We start from the raw sequence: 27,292 nt of genomic DNA on the forward strand, positions 1-27,292 counted from the left end.
CTTGAGCATGTGAGTATTATTTCATTCTTGCTCCCATTATATTTGTAAAAACCCCCTCTCTAACCCAGTAGGCAGTTAGTCCCTGCTTCTTTTTGGCGTCCTTCTTATACCCGTAGTCTTCTCCCCACACCACAAGCTTATCCATGATTAGTTCTTGACTTGGATAACTATTAAGTGCCTGGTATATAAGTGAGGTATAAGTCGAAGTCCTTGTCCTGAAGAAGCTCAGGCTTATTGGGAAAATAACAAATAGAAAATATAGACCAGAAAGTATTATGTGAGAAATACAGAAAACAAGTATTCTCAGCATTCAGAAAAGGGAGACATGAGATAGGCAGATTTAATAGAATGGGATGGGGGGGGGTTATTTTATTTTTTAAAGGCTGCTCAAAGTTTATTAGTTTCTGTTGAGTACAAAGTAAACAAGTCACTGAGGCTGCTGGAAAGCACAAAGGTGATTCAGATGGTAAAAAAAAAATTCAATAACTGTGGTTTCTTTTACTTGTTCTTTGGTGTTTTGATTTTGTTTTCCTTTTTAAGAAACACACACACACACCAACTACTTCTACACTTAAGTAGCCTGTCTATTCTAAGGGAATAGGTGGGAGAGGGAAGGGGGTGGGGAGGGAGGAAATGGGCTCTGATGCCTAGCACACTTCATAAGGTGGGGGGGGGAGCAGCAAGGAGGGTGCTGCTACTCATGCAGAAGGCCCAGTGCTGGTCTTGCTAGGCTCGAGGACATGCTGCTTCCTCATGGCCATAGGTCATGAGGTGATCGTGCCATGAGCAACCTGGGGGGATTCCAATACATTTGTCATGAATGGATGACTCGACTTCCCGAAGATGCCCACCAGTGGCCTGGGTCTGATTTGGGATGATGAGGGATCACTTCCCCAGAATACTCAGCACTTCCACAGGAGCTGTTGCTGGAAGTGGAACCCAGACACCTTCAGTAGTAGTCATGGGTTGCTACAAGTGAACTGCTGGATGGGATTGCTGCCATGTTGCTTGTTCTTGTCATGATGATGTAAACCTTAAGTGGTGGCTCCTGAGCAGTCTGTCAGGCAGTGGGCTGCAACAGGACGATCATGGTGACTTGGCTCAGGGGAAGAGGTGCTAGGCCACAAAGCCCGTTTGTAAAGGAGATCATGGGAGGATACTCCATGGCAATGAAAATTCGAGAGTTCTTTGGGTTTTGATAGGGGGATTTTAGCTGGGCCTCAAAGGATGACTAGAATAGATAGAAGCCAAGAACTGATGGAGTATGCTAGGCAATGAGATGGCATGATCCAAAAACATTGCAAAACTGGAGATGTGTCACATGTTTAAGGAATAGTAAGACCATCCTGACTTGCGTTTGTGTTGAGAGACCTAAAACTGGAAAGATAGAATGGGGCCAAATTATGAGCCTGCTGTAAACCTTTGAATTTCTGAACAAGATACCATTCATGTTTTCAACCAGGCTGAGAAGTATAACCACAACATTTTACCAACAAGCTCATATTCTTCTCCCTTACAGTTTCAATCCCTAAATAACATACATTTGTCCAGATGGCAAACTTAAGTTCAAATTCATTTTTATGCATGAGGTTTGGATAACAGCATAGGTCTCCCTTGGGTTTTAGTTCCACAAAGTTAAGGATGGCACTTCTTAGGAACAGACATTAGCATAAGTAATGCCTTGGAAATTCCCTAATTCTTGATTTAGGGAAGGAAATCTGCAAACCCTCAAAGTACTACTGTATATAAATGGAAACTTTATTGTTATTTCACTTTTAAGTATGGTTTTATTTAGTTAAATCATTCAGATTGTTTCCAGTTGTCTCATTCTGGGAGAGACATTCTATTTGTGGCTTATTCAGGCCTCTTCCTTTGACTTCTTATTCCTTTTATTTCCATGAGATAGTATTTGCAACAGTAGAAAGAGATCCTGATTGCAACTTAGTCTAGCTTGTTTAAACATGTCAGCTAGTTTGGAGTGAAGGGGAAGGGTGAAAGGGGAGGAATGTTTACTAAACCTGTTTTGGCCACTGAAATCAGCTATCTTATCCTTTTAGGAACTGACCATTTCAAAACAACTCAGAAGGCATTTATTAAGTGCCTACTGTATGTCAGGCACTGGGAATACAAAACAAACAACAACTAAATGGCTCTAGCCCTCAAGGATACCACATTTTACTGAGGGAAAGTTATATTTGCACAGAGAAGTAAGTGCAAAACACAAGTAATTTGGAGTACAAGAAGACAATTAACACTGGGGTGGATCTCAAAGGGCCTTTTGTAGAGTCATGTTATCACAGATTTAAGATCTGGAAGAGACCTTGGAAATCACCCAGTTCAATACTTTCATTTTACAGATAAGGAAACTGAGGCTTTAAGAGATATACTGTAAAATGAGGGGTTCAGCCTATCTGGAGAAATGGCCTCCAAGGTCCCTTTCAGCTCTAAGTAAATCTATGACTTGCCCACCTGACAATGGTCACAGGACCACTAAGTGTCTGAGATAAGAGTTTGAACCCAGAGATTCAAGTCCAACGCTATACCTACTACACCACATTAGCATTTAAGCTGAACTTGGAAGGCAGCTGGGTCGTCCAAGACTTGGATGTGCAAGAGGACCAGCCTTCTAGATGTTGTGTGGTAGGGACATCAAGCTTGCTTTCCCATTGTAGTTAATGGTAGGAGTAGAAACCAGAAAAGCTGAGTTGTTTGAACATGCTGAATTTGGGATGCCTACATCTAATGGGTCTGTTCAACAGATATCAAATGATATAGGTCTGAAGCTAAGAAACATTAAGATGAGTATTGGTGCTGGTGTGTGTGGACCCTGAGGGGATGGGAGAAATTTTAATTCTTCCTTTTCTTTAAGGGTCTTTGGCTTGAATGACCAGAGGGAGCAGTTGTTAGAATGATCCCTCTCATTTTAAGAGGCATTTATTAAGCAGCTCCTACATCCCAGGCACTGAGCTAGGGTCTAAACCAAACAGTCCTTGCCCTCCAGGAGTTCACTTTCTGTTGGAGGAAAATGACATTCATATTGAAGACTTTAACTAAAAGAGATAGCAAATGATTTCCAGGGGGAGGACAATAGCAGCTGAGGGGGGAGAGAGGGAGAGATCAGAATTGGTTTTCTGTAGATTAACACTTGAGCTGAGCTTTGAAAGGATTTTTGTTGCTGCTGTTCAATTGCATCTAACTCTTAGTGACCCCATTTGGGGTTTTCTTAGCAAAGACACTGGAATGGTTTGCCATTTCCTTCTTCAGCTTATTTTACAGATGAGGAAACTGAGGCAAACAGAGTCAAGTGACTTGCCCCAGGGTCACAATAAGTGTCTCGAGGATGGATTTGAACTCAGGGAGCTGATTCCAAGCCCTGTGATCTATTCCTGTGCCATCTAGCTGCCCCAATGGACGTGGTACTTAAAAAAAATTGTCTTTTGTTTTTATAGAACCGACTTTTTTTTAATACAGGGTATCCCAAAAGTCTTAGTGCAAGCTTAAGTTAGGCTATTAATACTTACGGCTGTACTAAGACTTTTGGAACACTCTCTATATCCCCTCAGCCTTACTCTAACGAGTGAGCTATCCTTTGTAACAAAGAAATGGGAGGGCGTCAAACACATTTGTAAAGTGGTTTAAAAAAAAAGTCTCAGTTCAGCAAAACTAACGAACACTTCAGCCGAGTTCGAGAGCATATTCAGTGTTCGAAACCCACAGTCCACCACTTCTGCAAAGAAGGGAGGGAAGTGAATTTGCTCCACTCTTCTCGGGTTTTTTTCCTTTGTTGTTCTTCCTATTTACGTTGTTGGAATCCCTCTTGGGTTATAAATCTCGGATTAGCTGAAGTGACCCCGACACCCGTCCATTCTCAATCTGGGCACAGACTGCTCAGAAGCCCCTTTTCCCTGTGAAAGTCACAGCCTTGGAAGGTCAGGAAGAACCCGGTGTCCTCGTGGCTTTGGATTCGCGGAGGGGGCGAAACTGACTGAGCGAAAGCAACCCCCTTAGGGCGCCCTGAGAGCATCTCGGGCCCCAGCCCTACACGTGAGAAGCCACGGGCATGCATGCCTCGGTCACGGCCACGGCTACGGCCACGAGAGACGCCTCCCTTGCAGAAACGCTATGCGCCCTAAACTAATACCAGGAAACAAAACTCGAAAAGCGCCGAGCGCACGACTGTGAGGTTCACATCCGCCACGACCTGGGATGCGGAGCCGGCGCCCCTCTCGGTTAAACTGCCTAACTGGAAACGGAACCTTCTGGGGAAGCGGAGCAGCCGCGACCAAAATACAAACATTCCACTGGCTTCCGGCCGGCAGGTAGGCGGGGCTAGAGGCGGTGCGTGTTTGGCAATCACGGTCTCGAAATCCTCCCTGAGACCCACCTCCAGAATCGTCTATGACGATTGGCTTGAGAATAAGTCAATCAGTTAGCCAACCCCCTCCCTCTCTGTCCCCGCCCGTAAATAACAAACCTCGAGAAGAAGCCGGGAATGTGATTGGCTGCTTTTTAGGACAAAGGCAAACCAAAGCAAGATCAAGCCTATCGATTGGCGGGGGCGGGGGAGAACTCGGGCTCCCTTCCGGGGATTGGTGGAAACACACGAGGAAGGGGGGCGGGGCCGTGTCTACTTCTCCGCTGCCTGGGCGTGCTGCGTCCTGGCGGGCAAGATGTCGGCTGCGCGAGTGCCGGAACTGAAGCAGATCAGCCGCGGGGAGGCTATGCGTCTCGGGCCCGGCTGGAGCCACTCTTGCCACGCCATGCTGTATGCAGCCAATCCCGGACAGTTGTTCGGGCGGATCCCTATGCGCTTCTCGGTTCTGGTGAGGGCGGAGGGAGAGTGAGGCCGGCCTTCGGGGCGGAGGATGGGCGGGGCCGGGCTGAGGAAGCCGGGAGCCGCGGGCTGAGGCTCGAGGAGGCTGTGGGGGGAGCTGGGTTGCCGGGCCGGCTTGAGGGGCTGAGGAAGCGTAGAGGCGGGGTCTGGGGACGGGGCCGAGGCGAGGGGGAAGAGGAGTGCGGGGGACGACCCGAGGAAGGAGCCGGGGCTTCGCCTGAGTCCGAGGGCGCCCAGCCCCAGACAGCGAGAGTCGGAGCGAGTCCCGACCGACCCGGAGGAGGGAGAGCGTAGCCGGGCAGCCCGCCCGGGTCACCTGGCCGGCTCCTGCTGCTGGATGCCCGCCCGCCCGCGCCTCGCGCCCGGTTAACCCTGCGGTTCTCTTGCAGATGCAGATGCGCTTTGATGGGCTCCTTGGCTTCCCTGGGGGGTTTGTGGATCGTCGGTACTGGTCCCTGGAAGACGGGCTAAATCGGGTGCTGGGCTTGGGCTTGGGCTACCTGCGCCTCACGGAAGCCGACTACCTGAGCTCCCACCTGACGGAGGGTCCGCACCGCGTCGTGGCCCACCTGTACGCCCGGCAGCTCACGCTGGAGGAGTTGCACGCGGTGGAGATCAGTGCGGTGCACTCCCGGGACCACGGGCTAGAGGTGGGGCATCCTGGGACGGGAGGCCAGCACCCCCACCCCGGGAGTTGGCACTGGCCCTTGGCACCGCCGGGATAACGCAGCCCTCCCTCCCTGGTGGGCTTGGGGCTGCCGAGCTGATGTCGGTTCGGAGCCCCGGGCGGCCGGCCTGGGGCTCCGGCTTTTTAGGCCGTAGGGAATTCCGGTGGAGCACAAAGCGCTGACAAGTGTCAGTCGGCTTCTGTGCTGTGGTTGGCGGGGAGGGAAGGGGTTTGGGGAGAAAGAGTGGGAGCAGGGCTTGTTGTTGGGGGCTGCTCTCCCTCAGGGCCGGGTGCGTTACATCCGCTATGCTTCTTGCCATCGCCATGCCTGGGAGTGGGGAGTAGATTGGTGGTGTGGGACCAGGTTTAAAAGGGAGTTAACTTGAGTTAGGGAACAGGGCATTGCCTATGCAGACAATAGGTGGGAAATGTAAGGGTGGAATTGAGAAGATGGTATGGAATGGTTGTAAATGGCTGTATAGTTGGTGGGATGTATAGAGAAGGGAGGAAAGGGTATTGAATTTGGGTGTATTTGGGACTTGGGCTGGGGAAAGGGGAATCATAAGGGTCTTAGGGGTGGTTTGGGCTTTGTAGGCTAGGAAAAGAGGGAAAGCAAAGGTTTTGGAGCTTCCTAGAACAGGGCCTGTATAACCAAAACTTGGAATTCAGGAAGGTATGGATTTGTAAATTGATGTGTAAATTGATCCCCTTAGCTAAGGAGTGTCATAAGAAACCTTGAAATGACTTTCCTACACAATTAGTTTCCGAAGGGGTAATTGGAACCTTGGATTCAAGCCTTGCTGTGTGCAAGTGGTTAAGAGACTTGTGTTTCATCGGACTGATGCCTTGTGTCTCCTTCTAAGCCCTTGGCATACATTGCTGCTTTTTTCACTGCCCTGGAAGCTGGATGTGGCTTCCAAGCTAAGAGCTCCAGGCCCCTCTCTTCAGCAGGAGGGGGCCCAGCCTAGTCTAGCTGGGTTCTTGATTGCCCTATCTGCTCTTGTTGCAGGTGCTGGGCCTGGTCCGGGTTCCCCTGTACACCCAGAAGGATCGAGTTGGTGGGTTCCCCAACTTCCTTAGCAATGCCTTCATCAGCACTGCCAAGCACCAGCTGCTCTTTGCCCTGAAGGTGCTGAACATGATGCCTGAGGATAAGCTGGCTGAGGCCTTGGCTGCTGCTACTGAAAAACAGAAAAAAGCCTTGGAGCAACAACAGACAGCTTCATCATGAAGCTATAAATCTCCATCCCTTAGGCTGGGTTTTCTCTCCCTATCTCTTTTCCCTGCCCCATCTTTTTTCCAAATTTTCTATGCTCCAGGGGCTGAGAAAAGACTTGAGATAATTCATTATCCTTTAGAGGTGTGGGGTTTCTCCCATTACTCCCTCCCTTCCCTCTCCCCCAGTGACTGAAAAGGAGTGCCTTTCATTCCTGTCTTCAACCTGTGCATAGTCCTTTTTTTGGCCTCATTGCAAAGCAACAGCAGCAGCACTTGAGGTTTGTGTAGAGAGATATATAAAGGTCACAGGGTAAGGAGCAACACCTGTCCAAGGTTTTGAGTGACCCGTTTATTAGCACTAGCTTCAGTGTTTGGCCTTTGGGGTCAAGGTCAAGACCTTAACATTTCTCTGCATGAATCTTTTGTTTTGAGAGGCAGTTGTGAGTTTGGTTCGGGCCCCAGATATAATGGTGTTCTGGTTAGAAAGGTTCCTTAATTCTCAAGGATGCTTTTGGTTACATTGACATATTCATGTTTGTTCCATTTCCTCAGCCCAGAGAGAAGAGAAGGAATCAAGGTTTTGGTGGGATGTGGCCCGGGGCTTTTTTGGTTCTCTTTCCTTATTTTGGAATTGTTAGGTTTTGATGTGGAATATGGGGTTTTAAAGTACCTTGTACCTTTAAAGTAACTTTTACCTTGCCTCTGCCTATTTTGAAAGAGCTTTAGGCTGACTGGGGTGGATAGGGGGTGCTTCTTCCCTGAAAGACTGGGAAGACTGGGAAAGGGGTAAGGCTTGGGAGTGTGTGTGTGTGTGTGCAGCCTGCCACTTTCACTCTCCCTCAAATGCAAATCTGAGCAGGAAAGACAATAAAGTAGCTTGACAGCTCTTCAGTGTGGCCTCCTTTTATCTTCAGCATAGGGGATGCTAGAGTTCCCATCCCTGGGATCCTGGCACTATTTCTAGCTGAGTGTGCCAAAGGTTAGGGGATAAGTTTGTGAAGATGCTATGTTTTCTTAGGATTGGACTAAGTAGTCATCACTGAGTCATCCACATCCTTTCAAATCGCTGGAAGTGTGTATTTTTAAGAAAGCTGACTAGGACTGTGGGGGAAGTATAGCTTTGGACTTAAGAGTTTTTGTTCAGAGCTGGCTCTATCAAACCTGTGATCTTGGCTCTATCAGGTGAAATAATGCTTTGTCTCTGGGACTCTGATGGTGAGAGAACTTAGCCAGGTGACAAAGAAAGAAAGGCTCTGTTGTCTTACAGTTTTGAGTAGGGAGAAATGAGAATTGGGTTGTGCTGATACATTCACTTGCTTATGAGAAGTTGGGTACTGGGTTCAGGACATTTTAAGAGGGTTATGGTGTAGGCCTGACATTTCTGCATGCTTGGCAATCCTAATGACTTCTGTATTGGACTTTGAAGGCATCTGTTAATTAAATCTCAGTCTTCCTTTCCTCATACTGACCAAGCTGAAAAGAGGGGGAATAGCCAGAGCTATTGTGACTGTTCTATCTGTTCAAGGCCAGTGACCATCAGCTTTTCTGTAGTTATAACACTCTCATTTAGTTTTAGAATGTTTCTTTTACCTCCCCCCTCTCCCTCCTCTTCACACTTAAACCAAACAAACTCAAATCCTACAGACTGTACCATATTTATTTTTTAAGTTGTAGTAAAATCTAATTCTGTGAAAACTCTGGAACGAAGTAGGGAGTTGACTAGGCTTGCAAAAAGTAGCTTAAGGCATCATTGCACTGGGCAAATGCCAACTGCAAAATAAGGCTAGAAAAAATGGTCACTTAGAGAACTAAGCAAAAAAGGGCCACAGCTAAGGCGATTCAGAATGCACAAGCAGAGGGATTGGATTCTCAGCCTCATTATCATTTATTGGGTAGTGTGATCTAGACAAAAAGGAAAGTCATGTGGCCCCAACAAAGCCAACCGATTTTTCCTAGGCTGGTGGTAGGAGACCTATTACAACTCAGGAAGTTTTCTCCAGTGGGGAAAGATAAATCTAAAGTAATGACAGTTACTAGAAAGCTAGATAACAGTAGACCCAATTGAGAGAAATACTTATGTGTAACTAGGTACCCCAGATGGGAACTATCCTATGTTAGTTTAACATAACTTAAATTGTGGGGGCAGAAAGTAGCCATGATGAGTTTTCACATGTAATGAGGAATAAGGAACAGAGAAGGGGGGGGCGGGGTAGGTGGCATTTATTACATGCCAAGAACCACAAAAATATAAAGACAAGTACTAGGGTTGGACTAATAGGCTCACAAAGAGACTCCAGGCCATGTAGTAGTTTCTAGTTTATTGTGGCTGGGTGACCGTGAAGCTGTACGACACTGTGAACACAGCTCCAGGCTCACATCTTTCCTCACTATTCCCTTTAAAAGATTGGCTTCAGTTTTGCAGAGATGTAGTTCTGAGACCCTGAACATGTCCTTGGGGTTTGGTTTAGCTCACAGCATGGGTAAGTCAGTGTGTTGAGGTGCAGCCTCAGCCTGAGAGGGGGAAGCCAAGAGAGCCTTATGTCAGCCTCAGGGCTGACATAAGAATTTACAAGTTTTGTAAAAAAAAAAAAAATGGTGGTCCTATCTGCCTACTTAATAAAATAATTTTTCCTTGGACACCTGCATGTTCTTTGCCAGCCTAATCAGGCCAGGTTGTTAGTAGTAATAAAGAGGCTGTGGTTTCTCTCTCCTAGAGGTAGGAAAGTGAAAGGATTTCCCTCTGTATGCCTCCTAAGGGGCTCTCCTATCCCACTGACAAAAGTATAGGATGTTCACTGTGCAAGCTGGGTAACAGGACTTTGTAGGGATTCATCTTGGGCTCAGAGATTAAGACTTTTATTTGCAAAAAAGTCTAGGGCCTAAATATGGACAAAACTAGTGCTTTAAATATGTCTTGATTTTTCCCTCCCATTCAGCCTCCCCTCAAGGTACATCTACCTCCCCGCAACTCAGTCTAGCTTGGGATATCTATCAGCCTGGAAGAGGGCCCTTCTAATTCTTGTTTAAAGAATCTGGACTCCACACACATCCAGCTGTCAAAGAGGGGCATGGCCCTGGAGCAGCATCTGCCTAAAGGGAACCATTAGAAACCTGGTGTGGTAGTTGGTCAACACAATACTAATGGTTGGCACCAATAAACTGGAACCCCAGAGAGGATGGAGGGAGTGGAAAAAGCAAAGGTTTAGCCTGTGCTGCACCCTATCTGAAAGCCAGCAGCCACCCATGGGGAATTTTTGCTGGAAAATGTGTTCTTAAGAGCCAAAACATGACAGTGAGTCGAATGGATTGCTGACAAATTCAAGTTTAATTTTACAGAAAACAAAGGAAAATCCAGATCTGGGTCCCTGTGTTAGCATCCAAATTAAAGCCCAAGTAGCCATCTGCTGTGGGAAAATAAATGCTTTATAGCAGCCACCTGCATCTAGGATTTGTCTTTGTGCTGCAGGAATGTATCTGGCCTCTTTTAAGTTTGAGAAGGAAGCCACAACTAACTGAGACATTCACATGCCATCTGATAGGTTCTCCTTCATCTGCTGCACCTTGTTCTTCTTCAGTGCTCACAACTGATACGCCCTCCCTCAGTGGGTGGGGCCTGCTGTCTGGCCTGAGGATGGCCTTGTTTCCTGGGCTCCTGGCAGCCTCACTCCACCACCCCCCTCAGGGTGTTGCAAATAGAGAGGGATGGAACTCTTGGCCCCAACCCATTTATTCTTCCAGGCACACAGTTTCAGGGTGGAATGGTCACCCGACGTCAGTTTCTGGAAAGCAAGTTGACGATGATATAGGTCTATGCCAAACAAAAAAAAAATTAGCACATGTCTACACATTTAGGTTATAGGAGAAGTCTCAACCTATCTAACTTGCACTAACACTTTTCTCTCCCCTTCTGGTGCAGTTTGGCCCTTTAAAAGGGTCCCTAAAACTACAGGGCCCCTTTTTACAACTGGCTTAACTTTTAAAAATTAAAAAATAAGTATCCTGTCAGCTGAGAGCTACCAGCCTCAAACAATTCAACTTCACACCTTCCTGTTTCAGTGTAAAGAGATGACCTGTCTGTATTTTACTTGGAGCTTAATGCCTCTTCAACACTCACCATCATGTCTGGTTATGGTTCTCTCCAATTCTGCTTCCCATTTAGGACCTGCAGCTTTTCTAGGCTCTGGTTCATGGAACACAGAGCTTTCCCTAAAGAGAAAAAAAAATTAGTTTTTTTACTTTTTAATAAGGAAAGGGGGAGTTATTGGGGCACAGTTTTTGGCAGGGAACTGGCTCCACATACGTCCTTTTAGATGAAAGGCTAAAATGTGATGCCAGGTGTATAAACGAGTAACTTCCAATTTTGTAGTGGATAATTGTGTTCAATTCTTTAACAGAAGACTAGACTTATACAGGGAATAAGTGCCTCCTGTTAGATCTTCCTCAAATTCTCTAGGTGCCCCTAGAGAACCTGTCCATGGTGACAGCCAAGTTCAAAGATCTTGCTGTTTAACCAAGTGGGGTTGCTACCCAGTTAAGATCAGTAGATAAAAAAAGTACTTCCAAGGATGACACAGATAAGGTATATTACAACAGAATTTCTGGAGATCAGCTTAGTCTCCAGAACTGCCCTTCCCAATAAAGCTGTGCCAATGAGAGGGTCTCTGTCTCTGTGGTATTTTGGTTAGAGCAATACTAGTACTTGGGGTTGTTGTGAGGATCAAATGAGAACAACGTGCAAACGTTAAGGTGCTACATAAAAGTTGCTATTTCGATTATACCCGTACTACATAAAGCCTTCATACATTTGTAATCAGATTTACTACCTGTAGCACCCCTGAGAAAGGCCATTGTCATCATTTGGTAGAATGTACCATATAAATTGTAGCCAATTTTTTTACATACTCAAGATTGTTAACTTACAGACAAAAGGTTTTAAATATTTGAACAAAAAAAACCCTTGTACTATTTTGACAATCCCTTTTATATAATTAACGAGTTGGTTTTAATGTGGACAAATAACTGTGGATATTACTTAACATCTGAACCTTGCTTCCCTCTCCTGTAAAATGGGGATAACTACTTAAAATAATTAATCTCAGGTGTGTGAAGAATCCCTCTGCAAAACCTTCAAGTACTAACTAATCACCTGCTATAGAGTATTCCCTTCAACACTTGAAGATTTAAGCCTCTCAATTTTCTCTTCCATCAGTCTTAGGATTAGATTTTTCATAGCTTCAACAAACTGAAACAAATGCCTGCTCTGTGCAAAGCACTATCAGATGTAAAGAATACAAAGACAAATGGAACAGTTCTTGCCCTTATGGAGCTGAATGCTAGTGGGTTCTTTTCCTTTAAAAAAAAAATCTGCCTTCCTAGCTCCTCAGTCCTTTTTACTGTTATATCAAATTTCAGTTTCTTAAAAAGCCTTTTTAGATATGGGATGTATGCTCTGAGAAAAAAAGAATCACTCAAAAGGGCCAAATGACATACAGCTCTTCCCCACTGTATTAGAAACTCACCCATGTTGCTGATACAGTCCTCTAGGGCTCCTGATAACTCAGACAGGCTCATGGACTTCAAAGAAGCCTGCCATCCTTTGAAACCTGAAGGAAGAAAGAGATCAGTATTTACCTTGGGTACCCCGTCATTCAAAAGCAGCAGTAAGTCAGGTATATAACATTAACATGCTTCTAGCTACTTTAAGCAGTAGTCACCAAAACTATTTGAAATTCGGTCAAATATAAAGCAAGTTGGTGCAGCAAACTGGTCCTGGCACCTTTAGGAGGAATCTATCGAATGGATTTGGAGCTCTATAGTTGGGAAATTGTTCCAGTTAGCTGAAGAGTTCCCTGGCTTTAGGGGCCCCCAGAGCCAGACTTTTCAGGCTACAATGTTCCCTCAAAGTCTGTTCCTTGTCAAGTTCACTGTATTTCTTGGACCTCTCCTGCACTTTCTTCTCAACACCTAGCAACAGGATACAGCTGGACAATGTAATTCAGCTCCTGCATGCTATCTCCTTGATAATGGACAGATCAAGGCTGTGGAGGGGAGGGGAGCCTAGGTTGTGCTTAGTGCCTCTTATTTCAACCGTGAAGGTCCCTACCTCAGAGATCAGATCCTTCTGAATGTGAGCTTTCAAGGAAAACTGGTTTCTCAGATGACAGGAGTATTTGCCATGCTAATTATTATAACTCATCCTGACTTGCTTGGTCAAGTAAAGGGGAGTCAGGAGGTGGGCAGAATGGAAATGACAGAAGAGAAATGAGTGGAGGTAATTCTACCAAAGGTGATGCATGGCTGGTAGCAAGCAGAATTCCCAGTTGTGGGTTGCCTACTTGGGGTCTGAGAGGTACTAAAGGCATCTCCAAAATAGGTAACTGGTCCAAAAGTTCTAGAGTTAGAAAAAAGTTTGACATGATTGCCAGCTGACTCTTGTTACAAGCTTATTAGAAACAATTAACAAAATATCAGTTTATCAATATAACTAAAGTGATCCCTAAATCTTTAAGAGGGATGAAGTTATGAATATTTCATTGAAGACACCTAGTTATGATAGATTCAGAGAGCCTAAGGAACAGCATGAACATTTGATAAAAAGACATTTGGAGGAATGGTAAAGACTTAAAAATTTTGCCTTGGGCCCCTTCATCTGGAGAATGTACTTGCTCGTGGTCTCAAGAAATCTGCTAGCAGCTGTGGTTGCTACCGAAGATTCAGGTGATAGCTGTGACCAAATAGATCCTTTTCCCTCTGTCCCTAATAGTACACCTCTCTGAGATGTGGACTTTTTTATCTACCAATTTTTCCTAACCAGCAAACTGAATGATTACACTGAGAGGATGAATTTTTTTAGGAAGATTATTTTGCAGAAAGCAGCAGCTAACTGCTTACAGATTTAATAAATAAAAAACAGGGAGCAGAAGGCACTAGTACGCTAGAATCAGTACTGTCCACAATTTGCTTTGGACAGTAATTCAGAGCTTTTAACTTAGCTTTATTTGCACCGGCCTATTTTGTCTTTCCCTACTTCCCAGGTTGTTTAGAATAAATATTAAGAATTAGCATGACTTTGTCTTATAACGTAATTTGAAGAGTACAGGGCACGTGGGTGGGGGGAGGGGTGAGATGGGGTGAAAATTTGGAACTCAAAAACTTGTGGAAGTGAATGTTGAAAACTAAAAATAAATAAATTTATATTAAAAAAAAAAGAGTATAGGACACATGCCAAGAACCAAAGGATGATTCAACATCAGGAAATAATCACCACATGATTATTTCAATGGATGTGAGAAAAGCCTTTGACAAAACATAGCACTCATTTAAGGACCTAAAAGTACAGGCAAGGAAAAGTCCTCTTTCAATATGATCAAATTCATATTTAAAATTAAATGTAGGGAGCAGCGAGGTGGCACAGTGGATAGAGCACTGGGCCCACGAATCAAGAGGACCTGAGTTCAAATCCAGCCTCAGACACATAACACTCACTAGCTGCGTGACTCTAGGCAAGTCACTTAACCCTAATTGCCTCACCAAAATAAAAATCCATTATATGAAACTGAAAACGTTTTCTATAGATTAGAGAATATTTGTATCAAATATCATCCATAAAAATATGTCCAAGACATACAGGAAACTGACACATATAATATTAGCTAAAAGCCATACCTGCAATAAATAAATAGTTAAAGGATTTAAACAAATATTTCAAGAGAAGCAAACTATCAATGAGCACTGATAAGCTCCACCAAATATCTAACATAGGAGAAATGCAAATGAAAACTGAAGTTGTATTTCACATCACTCAAATTGCAAAGATAATAAAGAATTGAGATCAATGTTGAAGGGCTAATATACCATTGGTGAAAGAGTCGTTTCAGACATTCTGGATGTCAGTTTGGAATTATGAAAGGAAAAAAAAGACATGGTATTGTCCATGTGCTTTGGCCCTGTTCCAGCTAATAAAATCATCCTCTTCTAGGTGACAAGCAGACTTTCCCTCAGATTCCAAAGGAATGTTTGAGCATTTTACTCACCAGCTCCCAGCTGTGCTTTTGTCGGTGGCACCCAGCCTACGGTATCTTCCTGTTGAACCCGAGAAGACAGCTCAGTCTGACAGGCTCTATTAAGCAGAAAACCAAGCCCCGTTAAATGAATAGCCTACACAATCTAGAAAAAGAACTGCTCAGCCAGAAGGAGCAAGAATGCCACCTTTTCATCCAGTCAGGCAAACAATCATTTACTTATGAAGAAGGCTAATTACATTGGGTCCAAAGGCCTAACTTAAAAACAAAGCATGAAGATTAAAAAAACCACAACTAAGTAACACAGCTATAAGTGCCAAACCAAGGTGCTATACTCCTGGCACTAACTGTCCAAAGAGCATTCCTAGGTAGATCTTGCCTTACCCAGAAGTGGTAGGGACTGGTAGTGCTTCTGTGGAGGAATAGGATGAGCTCTACTGCTTTTGCATTAAGTGAGCAGTCCCTTCAAATTCTTTACCCACCAAACTCCAGTCTAATTTAACTACACTAAATTAGAATAGCCCCGTAGGTTTCCCAGCTACCTGGAGAACCAGACAGCGGTAAGTAACCTTCATCCTAATAACAGGTTTCTTAGCTAAGTGTCTTACTTAGAAGCAGGGCACTGATTATGGTCTGACAGTAATATGACAAAATAATAAGCAATTTAGTGAACAAATCAACTTCGGTCCTCACAGCCTTGGTATGCCGAAGAGGTGATTTGCCAGGCAAATATTTGAAGGAGAGGTGCCTGGGCAACTTACAGAAATGTACTGTAGAAACTGCCAAATGTTTCAGCAGCAAGATTTCTAACATTTTTTTTTACTTGAAGTATTTATACACTACCAGAAGAAGGTCAGGTCTGGCTTTGTTAGAAAGAAATGCCAAGTATGGTAACTGGAATTTTTTCATGCCAGAATCCATCTAGGTTAAACTGGGTTTCAGTTACATTCACAAGGAGTAATAATCTAATCCTATTCTTCTAGTACCCTTTATATAGTATGCTAGGATTGAAAGAAGGGGGGAAGATGGTGGCTTCTCTAGATGAAGGTACCTATAGGCAATGGTTCTAGTATCTAACATCTATCCAACCTTTAATTTTTTTTTAAATGATGTATGTTTAGGTCACTTAATGAAGGCACCTTTGAACTGCCTTGTTCTGTCTTTCTTCATATAAACCAGTCATTGTCAGTGTACAGAGGAACTGCTGCTAGAAACGAACCCAACCTGCTGCCTCTGACTGAAGACCTGTTCTGACTTTTTTGATGTTGTTTTGTTTTATTGAACTTTTTTCTTTCTTTTTAAAATTCTTTATTACAGATAGCTCTCTGGAAGGGTGAGGGAGGGATACAGTGGGAAATGTAACCAATATAAAAACAAAGATATCAATAAAAATTATTTTTTCAAAAAGTCATTTGGGCCAGATATACTTCTCTTACTTGTGATCACATCTCCTAACATAAGAGAAGCAGCTTCATTTATACAAACTCATCAAACAATGTGCCTCCAAAATGCTCTACTTCTCTTGGACCTACTCTGAGGTCTTCATGTGGTGGACCTTTTTCACTGCTACATTACACTCAGCCTTTTCTTTCCCTCTAGCTTCCTTACACAGAATGTTTCTGCCAAACATGAAGTTTCTGTAATGTCTGTGAATGAAGATCATTTAACCTAAGAGCCCACAGCTAGATCAACAGGTAGCCCCTGTAACCCAGTGTTTTCCAACCTTTTCCAGGCTGACACATCTGTGAACTTGCTAAGCCATAATAAGAGGACTATACCTCTTTAGTTCTTTATCAGTCATCCACCAAGATACTTTGTCTTCAATTCCCAAGTAGGACCAATAATTCTCCTGACCTCCATCATTTCTCTCTTGTCATCTTAGAATTACAAAAACTTAAGGCACCAAATAGTGAAATGCTTTTTTTTTTTGTAAGGCAATCAGGGTTAAGTGACTTGCCCTGGGTCACACAGCTAATAAGTGTCAAGTGTCTGAGGCCACATTTGAACTCAGGTCCTCCTGACTTCAGGGCCAGTGCTCTATCCACTGTGCCACCTCGCTGCCCCACGTGAAATGATTTTTACCAACAATGCAAATAGTGAAGTAGCAGAACTGGGCCTAGAACTTTTATATTCTAACTCCCTATCCAGGGTTCCTTCCACTATAATATTTTGCCTTTGGACAACAGATCTCCACCTTCTGGAATAGTTACAAAGTATGAGAAGATCCTACACCTTGGAGTGAAAACAACATCACAGGGTATACCAATGAGTAGCCAAACCCTGACTGGGACACTAGTTTGGCAATTCCTTCACCAATAGGAGGTCAACAGGATTTTGTGTGTTTGTGTTTAAAAAGCAACCTTACAGTAACATCAGCTTTCCTGGGCATTCATTCCAGTGGGGATGCACAGGTTACAGGTAGAGATTACCCAAAGGTTTCTCTACTTACTTGAGTTGATCCAGAACCAGCCCAATGTCTCTTGTGACAGCCCGGGTTTCCTCAAGCTGGGTATGAACATCTTTCATGGCTATGTTTTGTTCCATTAGGCAGCTTTCCACAATAGCCCGAAGTTCTTGTTCTTGGGATACCTGACCCTTCAATATTTCCAGTTCCTCATATCTCTAAAGAAGAGATCAGTGCTTAAGATGGGGGGGAGTATAGAAATAGGAGATAAGAAGATCTGCTTGTTAAAAAACTCAAGTTTACCATGAAAATCTATATTTAAATATAGGCTAACAATTACTGGTAGTTTTGGTTCTCTCATTTCCACAGTGGGGTTTGGTTAAAATAGAAGACACAGATATGATAGCACCTTCAATGAAGATGACAGGAAGAGACTCAGAAAATATTTAATTACCACACCATTATATCACAAATAAGTCTGTTCTGAACAGAAATTGGCACCTATGCTACTATCTTATGTACTGTCGTACTTTTGTACCAAATTAGCATCTTGGGTGTTTCTGTTTTTATTCCTGAGACTGAATTTACCCATACCTCATGCTGTAGGCACATTAGCATTAATTCTTGGATAAAAGGGTGTTCCCTAACACCATACATCTTCAGAGGGAAAGCGAAAAGACAAGGCTGACATCAGTCAAAAAATGTTGACATCAAGTACTTTCTCCATATCAAGACTGTGTTCCGCGTATTCTTGCAGTTCCATTTTAGATAGTTAATGTTGATGTTATCCCTTGGCTAATGTTAAGACTACATGTAAACATTATGCTACCCCTTATCTATAATTATATAGACAAAAAAAACCTCTTAGATTCTCTTCCTAATGAAGCAGTGTGGTGTAGCAAATAATACTGCTAGACTTGAAGTAAGGAAGACTTGGATTCAACCCCATCCCAGACAGCAATAGTATTACCACGGGCAAGAAACTTAACCTTTCCAAGCCTCAGTTTCCTCAGAGTACCTATCTCAAAGGATTACTTCTCAGGATCAAATAAAATAATATATTTTACATGCATTATCAGAAACCTTTAAAGCACTAAATAAACATTAGCCATTATTATTATTATTCTTTCTCTTGATACAGAGCCCATCTATAACAGTGTTTTGAAACCCCTGGTCCATAGAAAATTTTTATTGGTTTATAAAACTTTTACTACTGGGGGCAGCTAGGTGGCACAGTGGATAGAGCACCGACCCTGGAGTCAGGAGGACCCGAGTTCAAATCCGGCCTCAGACCAAACACTTGATACTTACTAGTTGTGTGACGTTGGGCAAGTCACTTAACCCCACTGCCTAACAAAATACGAAACAAAAAAGACAAAAAAATAAAAATAAAACTTTTACTACTAAGAGTGATCCTTTTTTTTGAAAACCTATAAATTTAAAAGAAAAGCTGACTCCTTTACAGAACAACAAGTAAGCCAAAGGAAGAATATTATCAGAAAAGAACAGTGATTCACAAAAGACAATGCTCAGGATGACATGCAGCAACAAAATCCACTGCCTCATATCTTCACATAAATGTTTAGCAATATGAGTAATGAGATATCCATTACTCTGTATTAACAAAAGGAGGTTTCTCATAGGTTTCTTAATGGACTGTGACTCGTCACTGAAATATGGCAATGGAAGGACATCCCTAATTAAAAAAGAACAAGATAAAAAGTGGATTAATGAAATATAAAGAACACATAGTCATGTAAGGAAATCTGAAGTGGAGGGGAGAAATATGGTGGAAAACATCTGAATGAAGATAAGTGGAAGAAGGAAGAGAAATTATATGTGATAAGAAGATATCACAGACCACCCAGTCTGAAGCAGAAGATGGACAATAAGCAACAAACTAGCAAAGAAATATAGTAGTAATGGAGGATTTTGATTAATAAACATCTGCTGGAGTGTTCTTCTAGCTAAAAGCCAAGAAGCTGATCAATTCTTGACTTCTCTTAAGTATATATTATCTTTCAAAAGACAGAATAAGTGATAGGAGGAAGCGTGTATTGGACCTGACTGGTATAACAAGGAGGGACTGGTTGTTAAAGTAAAATTAACCAGAACCTTGAAGGGAAGTGATTAGTCCATCTAGTCTTGTTATGCAACCTAGATTGGCAGGTGAAGGGAGAGAGAAGATTCCAGGAATAGGGAACATTATGAGCAGTGGTATGGCAGGAAAGCATGTGCTTGAAGGGGCAGAATAAAGAAGTCTAGTTTCACTAGAATATATATATATATAGGGAAGTAATGTGAGAAAAGGTTGGAAATGTAGGGTGGCACTATATTAGGAGAGTTTTGAATGCCAGGCTAAGTGGTTAGGACTTTACTTAGTAGGCAACAGGGAATCATTAAGATTTTTGGGCAGAGTAATGATATGATCAGATCTCTTTATAAGATTATTATAGTGGTGGTACAGAGGTGGGATTGGGGAAGGCAGAAAACAGAGGCTGTTAACAGAGACTGAAGGCGGTTATGGAAATGGTTCAAGTAGATGGTAATGAGGACCTACACACAGAGAGAAAGGTAGAATAGTAGGTAGAGAACCGAGAGGATGAATGTGAGAGATATGGATTCAGGACTTGGTAATTAATTGGTTATAAGAGGGAAGGGAGAGTCAAGAATCAAGATAATGCATAGTTATAAACATGGGAGATTGGTAGATATAACAAAGTAAGGAAGATGAACAGATTTAGGAGGAAAGATAATAAGGACATATTTGGAGATGTTGAATTTGACATACCAGTAGGACATCCAGATAAAGATGTCATCTAGGCAATTGTAGATGTACATCTGGAGTTGAGAAGAGAGATCAGGACTTGAGATAAAGTTTTTGGAATGAACTAAGATTGTTAAAAAGCCTAGAAGTAAATGAGAAACAATACAGAAGGGCAAAGGAGGAACCTTTTGGAAGAACATTCTCTAAGAGGTCAAGAAGAAGATCAAAGTCAGTGAAGGAGGTAGAATAGAAAGATAAAGCAAAATCAGAAGAGTGTAGTGTTTCTGAAGGGAAGTGAAGAAAAGAACATTCAATAGGAGGGGGTAGTTGACAATGTCAAAAGCTTAAGAGATTCAAGAAGAATGAAAAAAGGTCATTTCAATGAAGTATCTCAGAAGTCACTGGTTACATTTACAAAAAGAGTTTCAATATGATAATAAAGGAAGAGGCCAGACTGCAAGGAGATAGTGGGTAATAATGAAGAGAAAGCATCAGTTGTAGACAACTTTTTTAAGAGGTGTAACAATGAAAGTGAAAAGATCAGATGGTAGCTGACTAGTTGACCTGCATCAGTGGAAGGAATTTCAACATTAGGGAGCTCCCCAGATGTGTCAAACTTGTGGCTGCAAGCTGGCAAGACCCCAAAGTGGAGCTCAAACTAGATTAAATGTAATTGGGAAATGTTTAACAAAATAAATAAAAATACAATCCAAGAGAGCCACTGCTAATTTGTGGTTTTCCTAATCGATATGCTGCCACAGAGTTTTCTAGCTGAGTTTGATACCACTTGTGTGGTTTGTCCTTTGTTCTTGAAGAGGACCAGGACATCAGGAAGATGCCATGATTTCCAAGTGAACTGGATTTAAATGAGGAAGGGCTGTGCAAAGTCACCAGCCTCACTTTCTCCTCCAGAGCCATCAGGGTCCAGTGGCCAGACACAAATCAGGAGATGGCCAAGCTTGATACCACTGCCTTACCAATGAAATGATAGGTCTGGCCCCAAAAAATTGCTATATTCTATTAGCTAACATTGTATTTTTGCATTTATATTTTTGCATTTATAGTAATTAGTGCAATTAGTTTATAATTTTCTTTTTTGTGTTATCTTTGCTAGGTTTGAAGACAAGTATCATTTTTATATCAAAAGGTATTAGGTAGTTTTTTTCATCTTTTTTCTATATTTATTAATAACTTAGTTAATATAGGGATTATCTGTTTTGGAAAGTTTTAAAAGTATTCATCTGTGAATCTGTGACTTAGCTTTTTTCTGTAGGAGCAATTATTTGATGACAGGTCTTAATTCTTTTCTCTAAGATTTGACTCTTTAAATGTAACTTCTTAATTGTGCCTGTTTGGGCAATTTAAATTTTTGTAGGTAACTAATTCTTTTAAATTCTTTAATTTGTTAAGACTATAGGTATGTGTAGTACTCCCTAATAACCTTAATTTCTTTTATTTGAATTTCTCTTTTTCATTTGTCATTTTGCTGAGTTGCTTTTTCTTTCTACTTTTTAAAAAATAAATTTGCTAATGGCTTGTCAATTTTATTGCTTCTTTTAAAAGCTAGCTCCTAGTTTTATTTATTTATTCATTCAGTTCTTCTTTTATTCCTGACAGAATACCAGCCAGCTCTTTTCTAAATAATTTCCAGTAACAGAAAATGGTTAATTATGGTACATTAATGTAATAGAAAGCTATTGTGCAATTAAGATCAACCAGTATGAGGAATATATAGAAAACTGTAAAGACACTAATGAAACAATTCTTCTCTCTAAGTTTTTGGGACACCACTTTCTCATCTCCTTCTCTAACCTCTCCTCTGTCTCCTTTGCTAGATCTTCATCTACATTATGCTCTCTTAATGGTGGGAGTACCCCTAAGGCTCTGTCCTGAGGCCTCTTCTCCCTCAGTACTATTTCACTCATCAGTTCCTATGGTTTCAGTTATCATCTCCATGCAGAAGACTCTCAGATCTACTTGTCCAGTCCTAACCTCAGTGCTAGGGGGAAGCTAGGTGACGCAGTGGACAGAGCACTGGGCCTGCAGTCGGGAAGATTCCTCTTCCGGAGTTCAAATCTGTCCTCAGACACTTACTAGCTACGTGACCCTAGGCAAGTCACTTAACTGTTTGCCTCAGTTTCCTCATCCGTAAAATGAACGAGAGAAGGAAATGGCACTTCAGTATCTTTGCCAAGAAAACCCCAAATGGGGTCACAAAAAGTTAAACACAAATGAAACAACTGATCATCAACAACCACCACCTCTGTCCTGACCTCTAGTTTTACATTTCCAACTATCATTTAGGCATCTTAAACATGTCCAAAACTGAACTCACTTTCTTTTCCCCAAAACCTTCCTTGCTGCCATCCCAGGAAGCCATGCACAACCACATGTTATCCTCAACTCCTTATTCTCACCACCTCTATCCAATTAGTGGTCAAGTCCTGTAGTTTCCACTTTTCCTAACACCTCTTACATACACCCCCTTCTCTCCTCTCACACTGCACCCCACCCTGGGGCAGGTGTTCATCACCTCACACTTGGATTATTGTAATAGCCTGCTGATCAGTCTCCCTGCCCCAGATCTCCAATTCACCCTCTATTCAGCTGTCAAACTGATCTTCCTATAACTAAGTCTGATCATATTTCTTGCCTATTCAATAAACTCCAGTTTTTTCCTATTACCTTTAGGATCAAATAGAAAACCTTCTGTTTGGCTTTTAAAGCCCTTCATAACCTGGCCTCTTCTTATCTATCCAGTCTTCTTATACCATACTCCTCCTTCCATGTACTCTGCGATTCAGTGACACTGGCTTCCTTGCACAAAACTCTCCTGACTTGAAGCATTTTCACTGGCTAGCACTCTGCCTGGAATGCTCTCCCTCCCTCCTCATCTGTGCCTCTCGGCTTCTCTGATTTCCTTCAAGTCTCAGTTAAAGGCCCTCCTGTAAGAAGCCTTCCTTAGTCCTCTAATCTTAGCTGAGATTATCTCCAATTTTTCTTGTACATATCCTGTCTGTACATAGTTATTTGCATGTTGTCTCCCCCATTAGTCTGTGAGCATCTTGAGAACAGGGACTGTTTTCTCTGCCCTTTTTTTTATATCCCCAGCACTTAACAAAGGGTAGGAAAGTATAGGCACTTTAATAAATGATAACCGATGATGCACCATTCTGGACAGCAATTTGCAACTATGTCCAAAGGGCTATAAAAGCATGCATACCCTTTGACCCAGCAATAGCACTTCCAGGGCTGTATCCCAAAGAGATCATACAAATGGGAAAAGGACCCAAGGTACAAAAATATTTATAGCAGCTCTTTGTGTGGTGGCAAAGAATTGGAAATTGAGAGGATGTCCCATCATTTGGGGACTGGCTGAACAAGTTGAGGTATATGAATGTAATGGAATATTATTGTGCTATAAGAAATGACAACCAAGATGATTTCAGAAAAGCCTGAAAAGATTCACATAAACTGATGCAAAGTGCAGTGAGCAGAACCAGGAGAAGAACACTGTACACAGTAACAGCATATTGTATGATGAACAACTGTGAATGACTTAGCTATTCTCAGCAGTACAATGATCCAAGACAATTCTGAAGGATTTGTGATGAAGATTAGGAAAAGTTTCCTTCAACAGAAGATTCTATAGCCATTTTTAGAAAAAAAATGCCCTAAAAAACACCAACAAGAACAGTAATGGCAGTGAAGGAATGCCATGAATGCTGGCAAGAATGAGCAGCTCTGGAAAAGAGGTAGGCAGATACTGAAGGGATCGACTGAAAGGTACAGCCTTATGGCACATTTTTCCAAGCCTGAAAAGTATTTCTTTGGTTTACTTACAAAAACAAATGAAAACGAGTTGGAGGGACCTTACAGATGATTCTACTCCATTCCCCTCATTTTATAGGTGAGAAAAGCGAAGCCCTAAAAGAGACACTTGCCCAAGGTTACATGTAGCAAAGCCAGTTCCCCTGACTTTAAATCCAACATTTTTCCACTATGTAATGCCACTCCCTTATTATATAAGTACATGAGAGGAACACATTGAGATACCCAGAGAGTACCTGCTCAAAGAAGACTGGCTGGATTATGCACTGATTGAATGATTAACACTAGTACCTTGCCTTGCTGAGTAGAGAATAAACATCAACATTCTGCATAAAGAACAAGAGAGGCAGCTCCAAGATTTCCAGCTCTAATCCCCTCTATTAATAATGTCAGTACTAAAATTTCCAAATTCTCCCACTTAGCAGCATGACAGAACCTAGAAGACAGACCTTGGCCCCACATCTCCTATTCTACCGTTCTAAACCTTTGAAATGCCACTACTAGATGACCACAAACACTCCTGAATTTAAACTTTACTCCTATAAGAATGAACTGCAGGACAGAATCACAGCGCTACACAGATGAACGTTCAGAAAGCTACAACTAAACCATTCCCAGTGGATGGGCACCTCCTTTACTCCATAAAACCTCTAGGAATGACTATTCCATAATTTCTTTGGTGATCTATTCTAATGTTTAACAAACTTCTTGTCAGAAGTTCTCCTTTCTATCCAATTTAAATAATTTCTACGACTATATAAGTATTAGTTAGAAAACAACTGGTCACTATCTTCTATAGTTCTTCATCATGATAAAAAGCATTTTAGGTCACCCTCTGACCTTTTCTTTATCAGGTTAAATAAACTCAACTCTGCTAGTCCATAACGCTGGAAAAAAGATTCATAGCCTCTCTTAAAACCCTCTCCACCTTCTGCACCTCCCTCTTTAATTATGGAGCCCAGAATTATTCCTAATATCTTAATAAGACTATGACTATTTATTACCTACATGTGCAGGCTGGTATGGAGCTTTTGTGTTTTGGTTTTTTTAAGACAGCAACACTATTTTGTGCTCATCTATACTTTTCTATCATGCTCATACATACTTTGTGTAGCTGAATGGCCAGTTCTTGCATTTCAGTTTCAAGCCGGTCTGCATAAGCCAGCTCCAGGGCATCACTGGGTGGGCGGGCATTACTGTGCCATCGAGCAATGGCAGAGGTCATCTTCCGCTTGGGCCCAAACAAACTGCAGATATAAATCAGAAGGCAAATCACATCAGCATCTGTCCCCATCCCTTTGGAAATTTCCTTCCCTCCTCAGTTTTCCATGGCAGTCTCCATAATATATGACCATTTATGCATGAATCCATTTATCCTGAAATGAAATGAAAAATAAACCTATATACAAAAAAGTAACAACTGTTTGAAAATACATTTTTACTAATATCTTGTTTTTATGTCACCTACATTCCCAATGTATCCTCCCCCACACCTCCCAGAGAGCCATATCTTATAACAAAGACGAAAAGAAGAAAAAGAAGTTCAGCAAAACTAGCCAACAAATCAGAACAATCTGAAGTTACATGCAGTGTCCCCCACAAAGCTTCCTGCCTCTGCAAAGAAGCAAGGAGAAGATGCCCTCTCCCATCCCTTCTTTGGGTCCTAGCTATGTCATTATAATTTTGAAGCAGTTAGGCTCAGTTACTTTGTTGCTCTTTCCATTTATATTGTAGTTGGGTATATTGTTCTCCTCATTCTACTTCAGTATAAAAGTCTTTCTAGGTTTCTTTGAATTCTTCATAGTAGAAAAGAACTGAAAGCAAAGAACAGATGCCCAAAGACTGGGGAATGGCTAAGCAAGTTGTGGTATATGAATGTTAAGTAGTATATTATTGCACCATAAAAATTACGAATATGAAGAACTTGAAGAAACTTGGCAAGACTTTTATGAAGTGATGCAGGTGAGTAAGCAGAAAAACAATGACCACAATAATGTAAATGAAACCAACACTAAAAGACTTGAACTCTGATCAATGTAATGTCCAATCACAGCTACAGTGGTCTGAGAGTGAAGCAAGCTTGCTACCTCTCGGCAGAGAGGTAGTGAACAACAGGAATGGAAGGAGGCTTACATTTACAGATATCATCTTCAACTGGCTGATTTATTTTGTTTGACTACATTGATTGATTACAAGAGAGGGTTGAGGTAGGGTGGGGAAAATCATATCCAAGTGACAGTGATATACAAAGAGAAAACAGCAACAATAAAACTTTTTGTTTTAAAAGGAATCAACAAAGCTTGCAAGGTGCCTACTGCCACCTGCCTGGTTCTACTCAAGCACAACCTATCACTTAATGAGTAATTCAGCTGCTCTCTAGAGAGATATATTCATTTCTTGATTCTGGAAAGTCAGAAACTAGATTTGCTCTCAGTATCTTGGCCAAAACAAGATGGGGAAGAAAACCCACAAATATTCCCCACACTCACGTAATGCCTATTTCTTTCAGATCACTCTCTGTAAGGGTCAGAAAGATGCGGAGGTCCACATCCTGCTCTTCAAAAACTTGCAGGTACTTCAGACACCCAATCTGCTCCAGAAGAGTTGCAAGGTCCTGGGACCCATTCAACCAAAAATGAAGAGGAAGAAGAGATATCATCCCTAAAGAAAAGTGGCTACATGAAAAGTCAATAACTGCATAATCAGGTTAGACCATAAGCCAAAGCTGTTTTCCTCACAGAATGTGTGTATTCTTAAAATCACTTACCATTTTCTATGAGTGGAGGGAATTTAAGGATTAATGTGGGTCAGGTTCTCTGAGCATGTGCAAATGAGCAAACATTTGGGGACTTCCAAGCATTTCTAATTTAGGAGTGCTGGGATGTGGGGAATAGAATGCCAAACTGAAATAGTCACCTTGGCGCACAAGAATGTTCCGAAATTAAGAATATGGCTTTGAGGATTAGTCATCTCAATAGGCATCTCTATGTTGAAGGACTGTTAGAAGGCTATGAGTCTCCAAGTGGCAAGGTATGTTTGAGGATGTGAAATACACTGGGATGTAGTGACAATCTAAAAATGGACCCCAAGTCTCCAGGGGTAGTGCCCCTAGATAGAATTTGTCTGAAGAGCACAGGTGTGGATAAGTGTTTCTAGAAAAGGTTTCCTATGGGAAAGTATCCCAGGTATAATAGCATGCTCCTGAAAAGATTTTGTTTTGGGCTCAGATTCTTATAATCTAGCCAATAGCTCAGTAATGTTCAGATTCCTTAAGAGTCTGACCAATATGATGGATGTTCTAATTAACCTTGCCTTTGGCTGAAAAAAAAAAAGACTTTGTTTTATCCATTTGTTTCTTTTTCTCTTCCCCAAATATTCCCACCCCACTGTGGCTCCAATTACTAGTTTTTGCATGTTTAATACCTTTAACTTCAGAAATTTTATTTCTTTTCCTCTGTACATACTTGGTTTTTCAGAGGGAGCTATGAATTCTGACATTGGCCTCTTTATACACATGAAGGTGTCTAACTGAAATCAGTTAGAATTATAG

General features: G+C 42.1%; 2 protein-coding genes across 5 annotated transcripts in view; one reads left to right on the plus strand and one right to left on the minus strand.

Annotated features, from left to right (window-relative positions):
* Positions 1-4,612: 4,612 nt before the first annotated feature.
* NUDT16L1 (nudix hydrolase 16 like 1) lies at positions 4,613-9,356 on the plus strand. The gene is made up of 3 exons (XM_020978655.2): positions 4,613-4,823; positions 5,224-5,484; positions 6,511-9,356. The coding sequence occupies exons 1-3, from the start codon at positions 4,671-4,673 to the stop codon at positions 6,730-6,732; spliced, it is 636 nt and encodes a 211-aa protein (XP_020834314.1). The 5' UTR covers positions 4,613-4,670; the 3' UTR covers positions 6,733-9,356.
* A 669-nt stretch (positions 9,357-10,025) lies between these two features.
* Positions 10,026-27,292, minus strand: part of ANKS3 (ankyrin repeat and sterile alpha motif domain containing 3) — a 45,211-nt gene continuing 27,944 nt past the window's right edge. For 3 of the 4 annotated variants that reach the window (XM_020978648.2, XM_020978649.2, XM_020978651.2), the window contains 7 exons: positions 26,232-26,356; positions 24,848-24,989; positions 17,190-17,362; positions 14,753-14,838; positions 12,239-12,322; positions 10,834-10,925; positions 10,026-10,498 (listed from right to left, as the gene is read on the minus strand). In XM_020978648.2, the coding sequence (XP_020834307.1) occupies positions 10,846-10,925; positions 12,239-12,322; positions 14,753-14,838; positions 17,190-17,362; positions 24,848-24,989; positions 26,232-26,356 (690 nt within the window). In that variant the 3' untranslated portion in view covers positions 10,026-10,498; positions 10,834-10,845. Of the gene's footprint in view, positions 10,528-10,833; positions 10,926-12,238; positions 12,323-14,752; positions 14,839-17,189; positions 17,363-24,847; positions 24,990-26,231; positions 26,357-27,292 lie in introns of all 4 variants that reach the window. The other variant, XM_078152727.1, reaches the window with a different exon arrangement.

Source organism: Phascolarctos cinereus, unplaced genomic scaffold (assembly GCF_003287225.1).
Source record: "Phascolarctos cinereus isolate Bilbo 61053 unplaced genomic scaffold, phaCin_HiC Scaffold_4;HRSCAF=312, whole genome shotgun sequence".
Classification (NCBI taxonomy): domain Eukaryota; kingdom Metazoa; phylum Chordata; class Mammalia; order Diprotodontia; family Phascolarctidae; genus Phascolarctos; species Phascolarctos cinereus.

What these genes read in the sequence shown, in the direction of transcription:
- NUDT16L1 (XM_020978655.2), top strand. Translation starts at nt 4,671, where the DNA reads ATGTCGGCTGCGCGAGTGCCGGAACTGAAGCAGATCAGCCGCGGGGAG. An exon ending in CTATGCGCTTCTCGGTTCTG is followed by an intron (nt 4,824 to 5,223) that starts GTGAGGGCGGAG and finishes GTTCTCTTGCAG; the next exon opens with ATGCAGATGCGCTTTGATGG. An exon ending in CCCGGGACCACGGGCTAGAG is followed by an intron (nt 5,485 to 6,510) that starts GTGGGGCATCCT and finishes CTCTTGTTGCAG; the next exon opens with GTGCTGGGCCTGGTCCGGGT.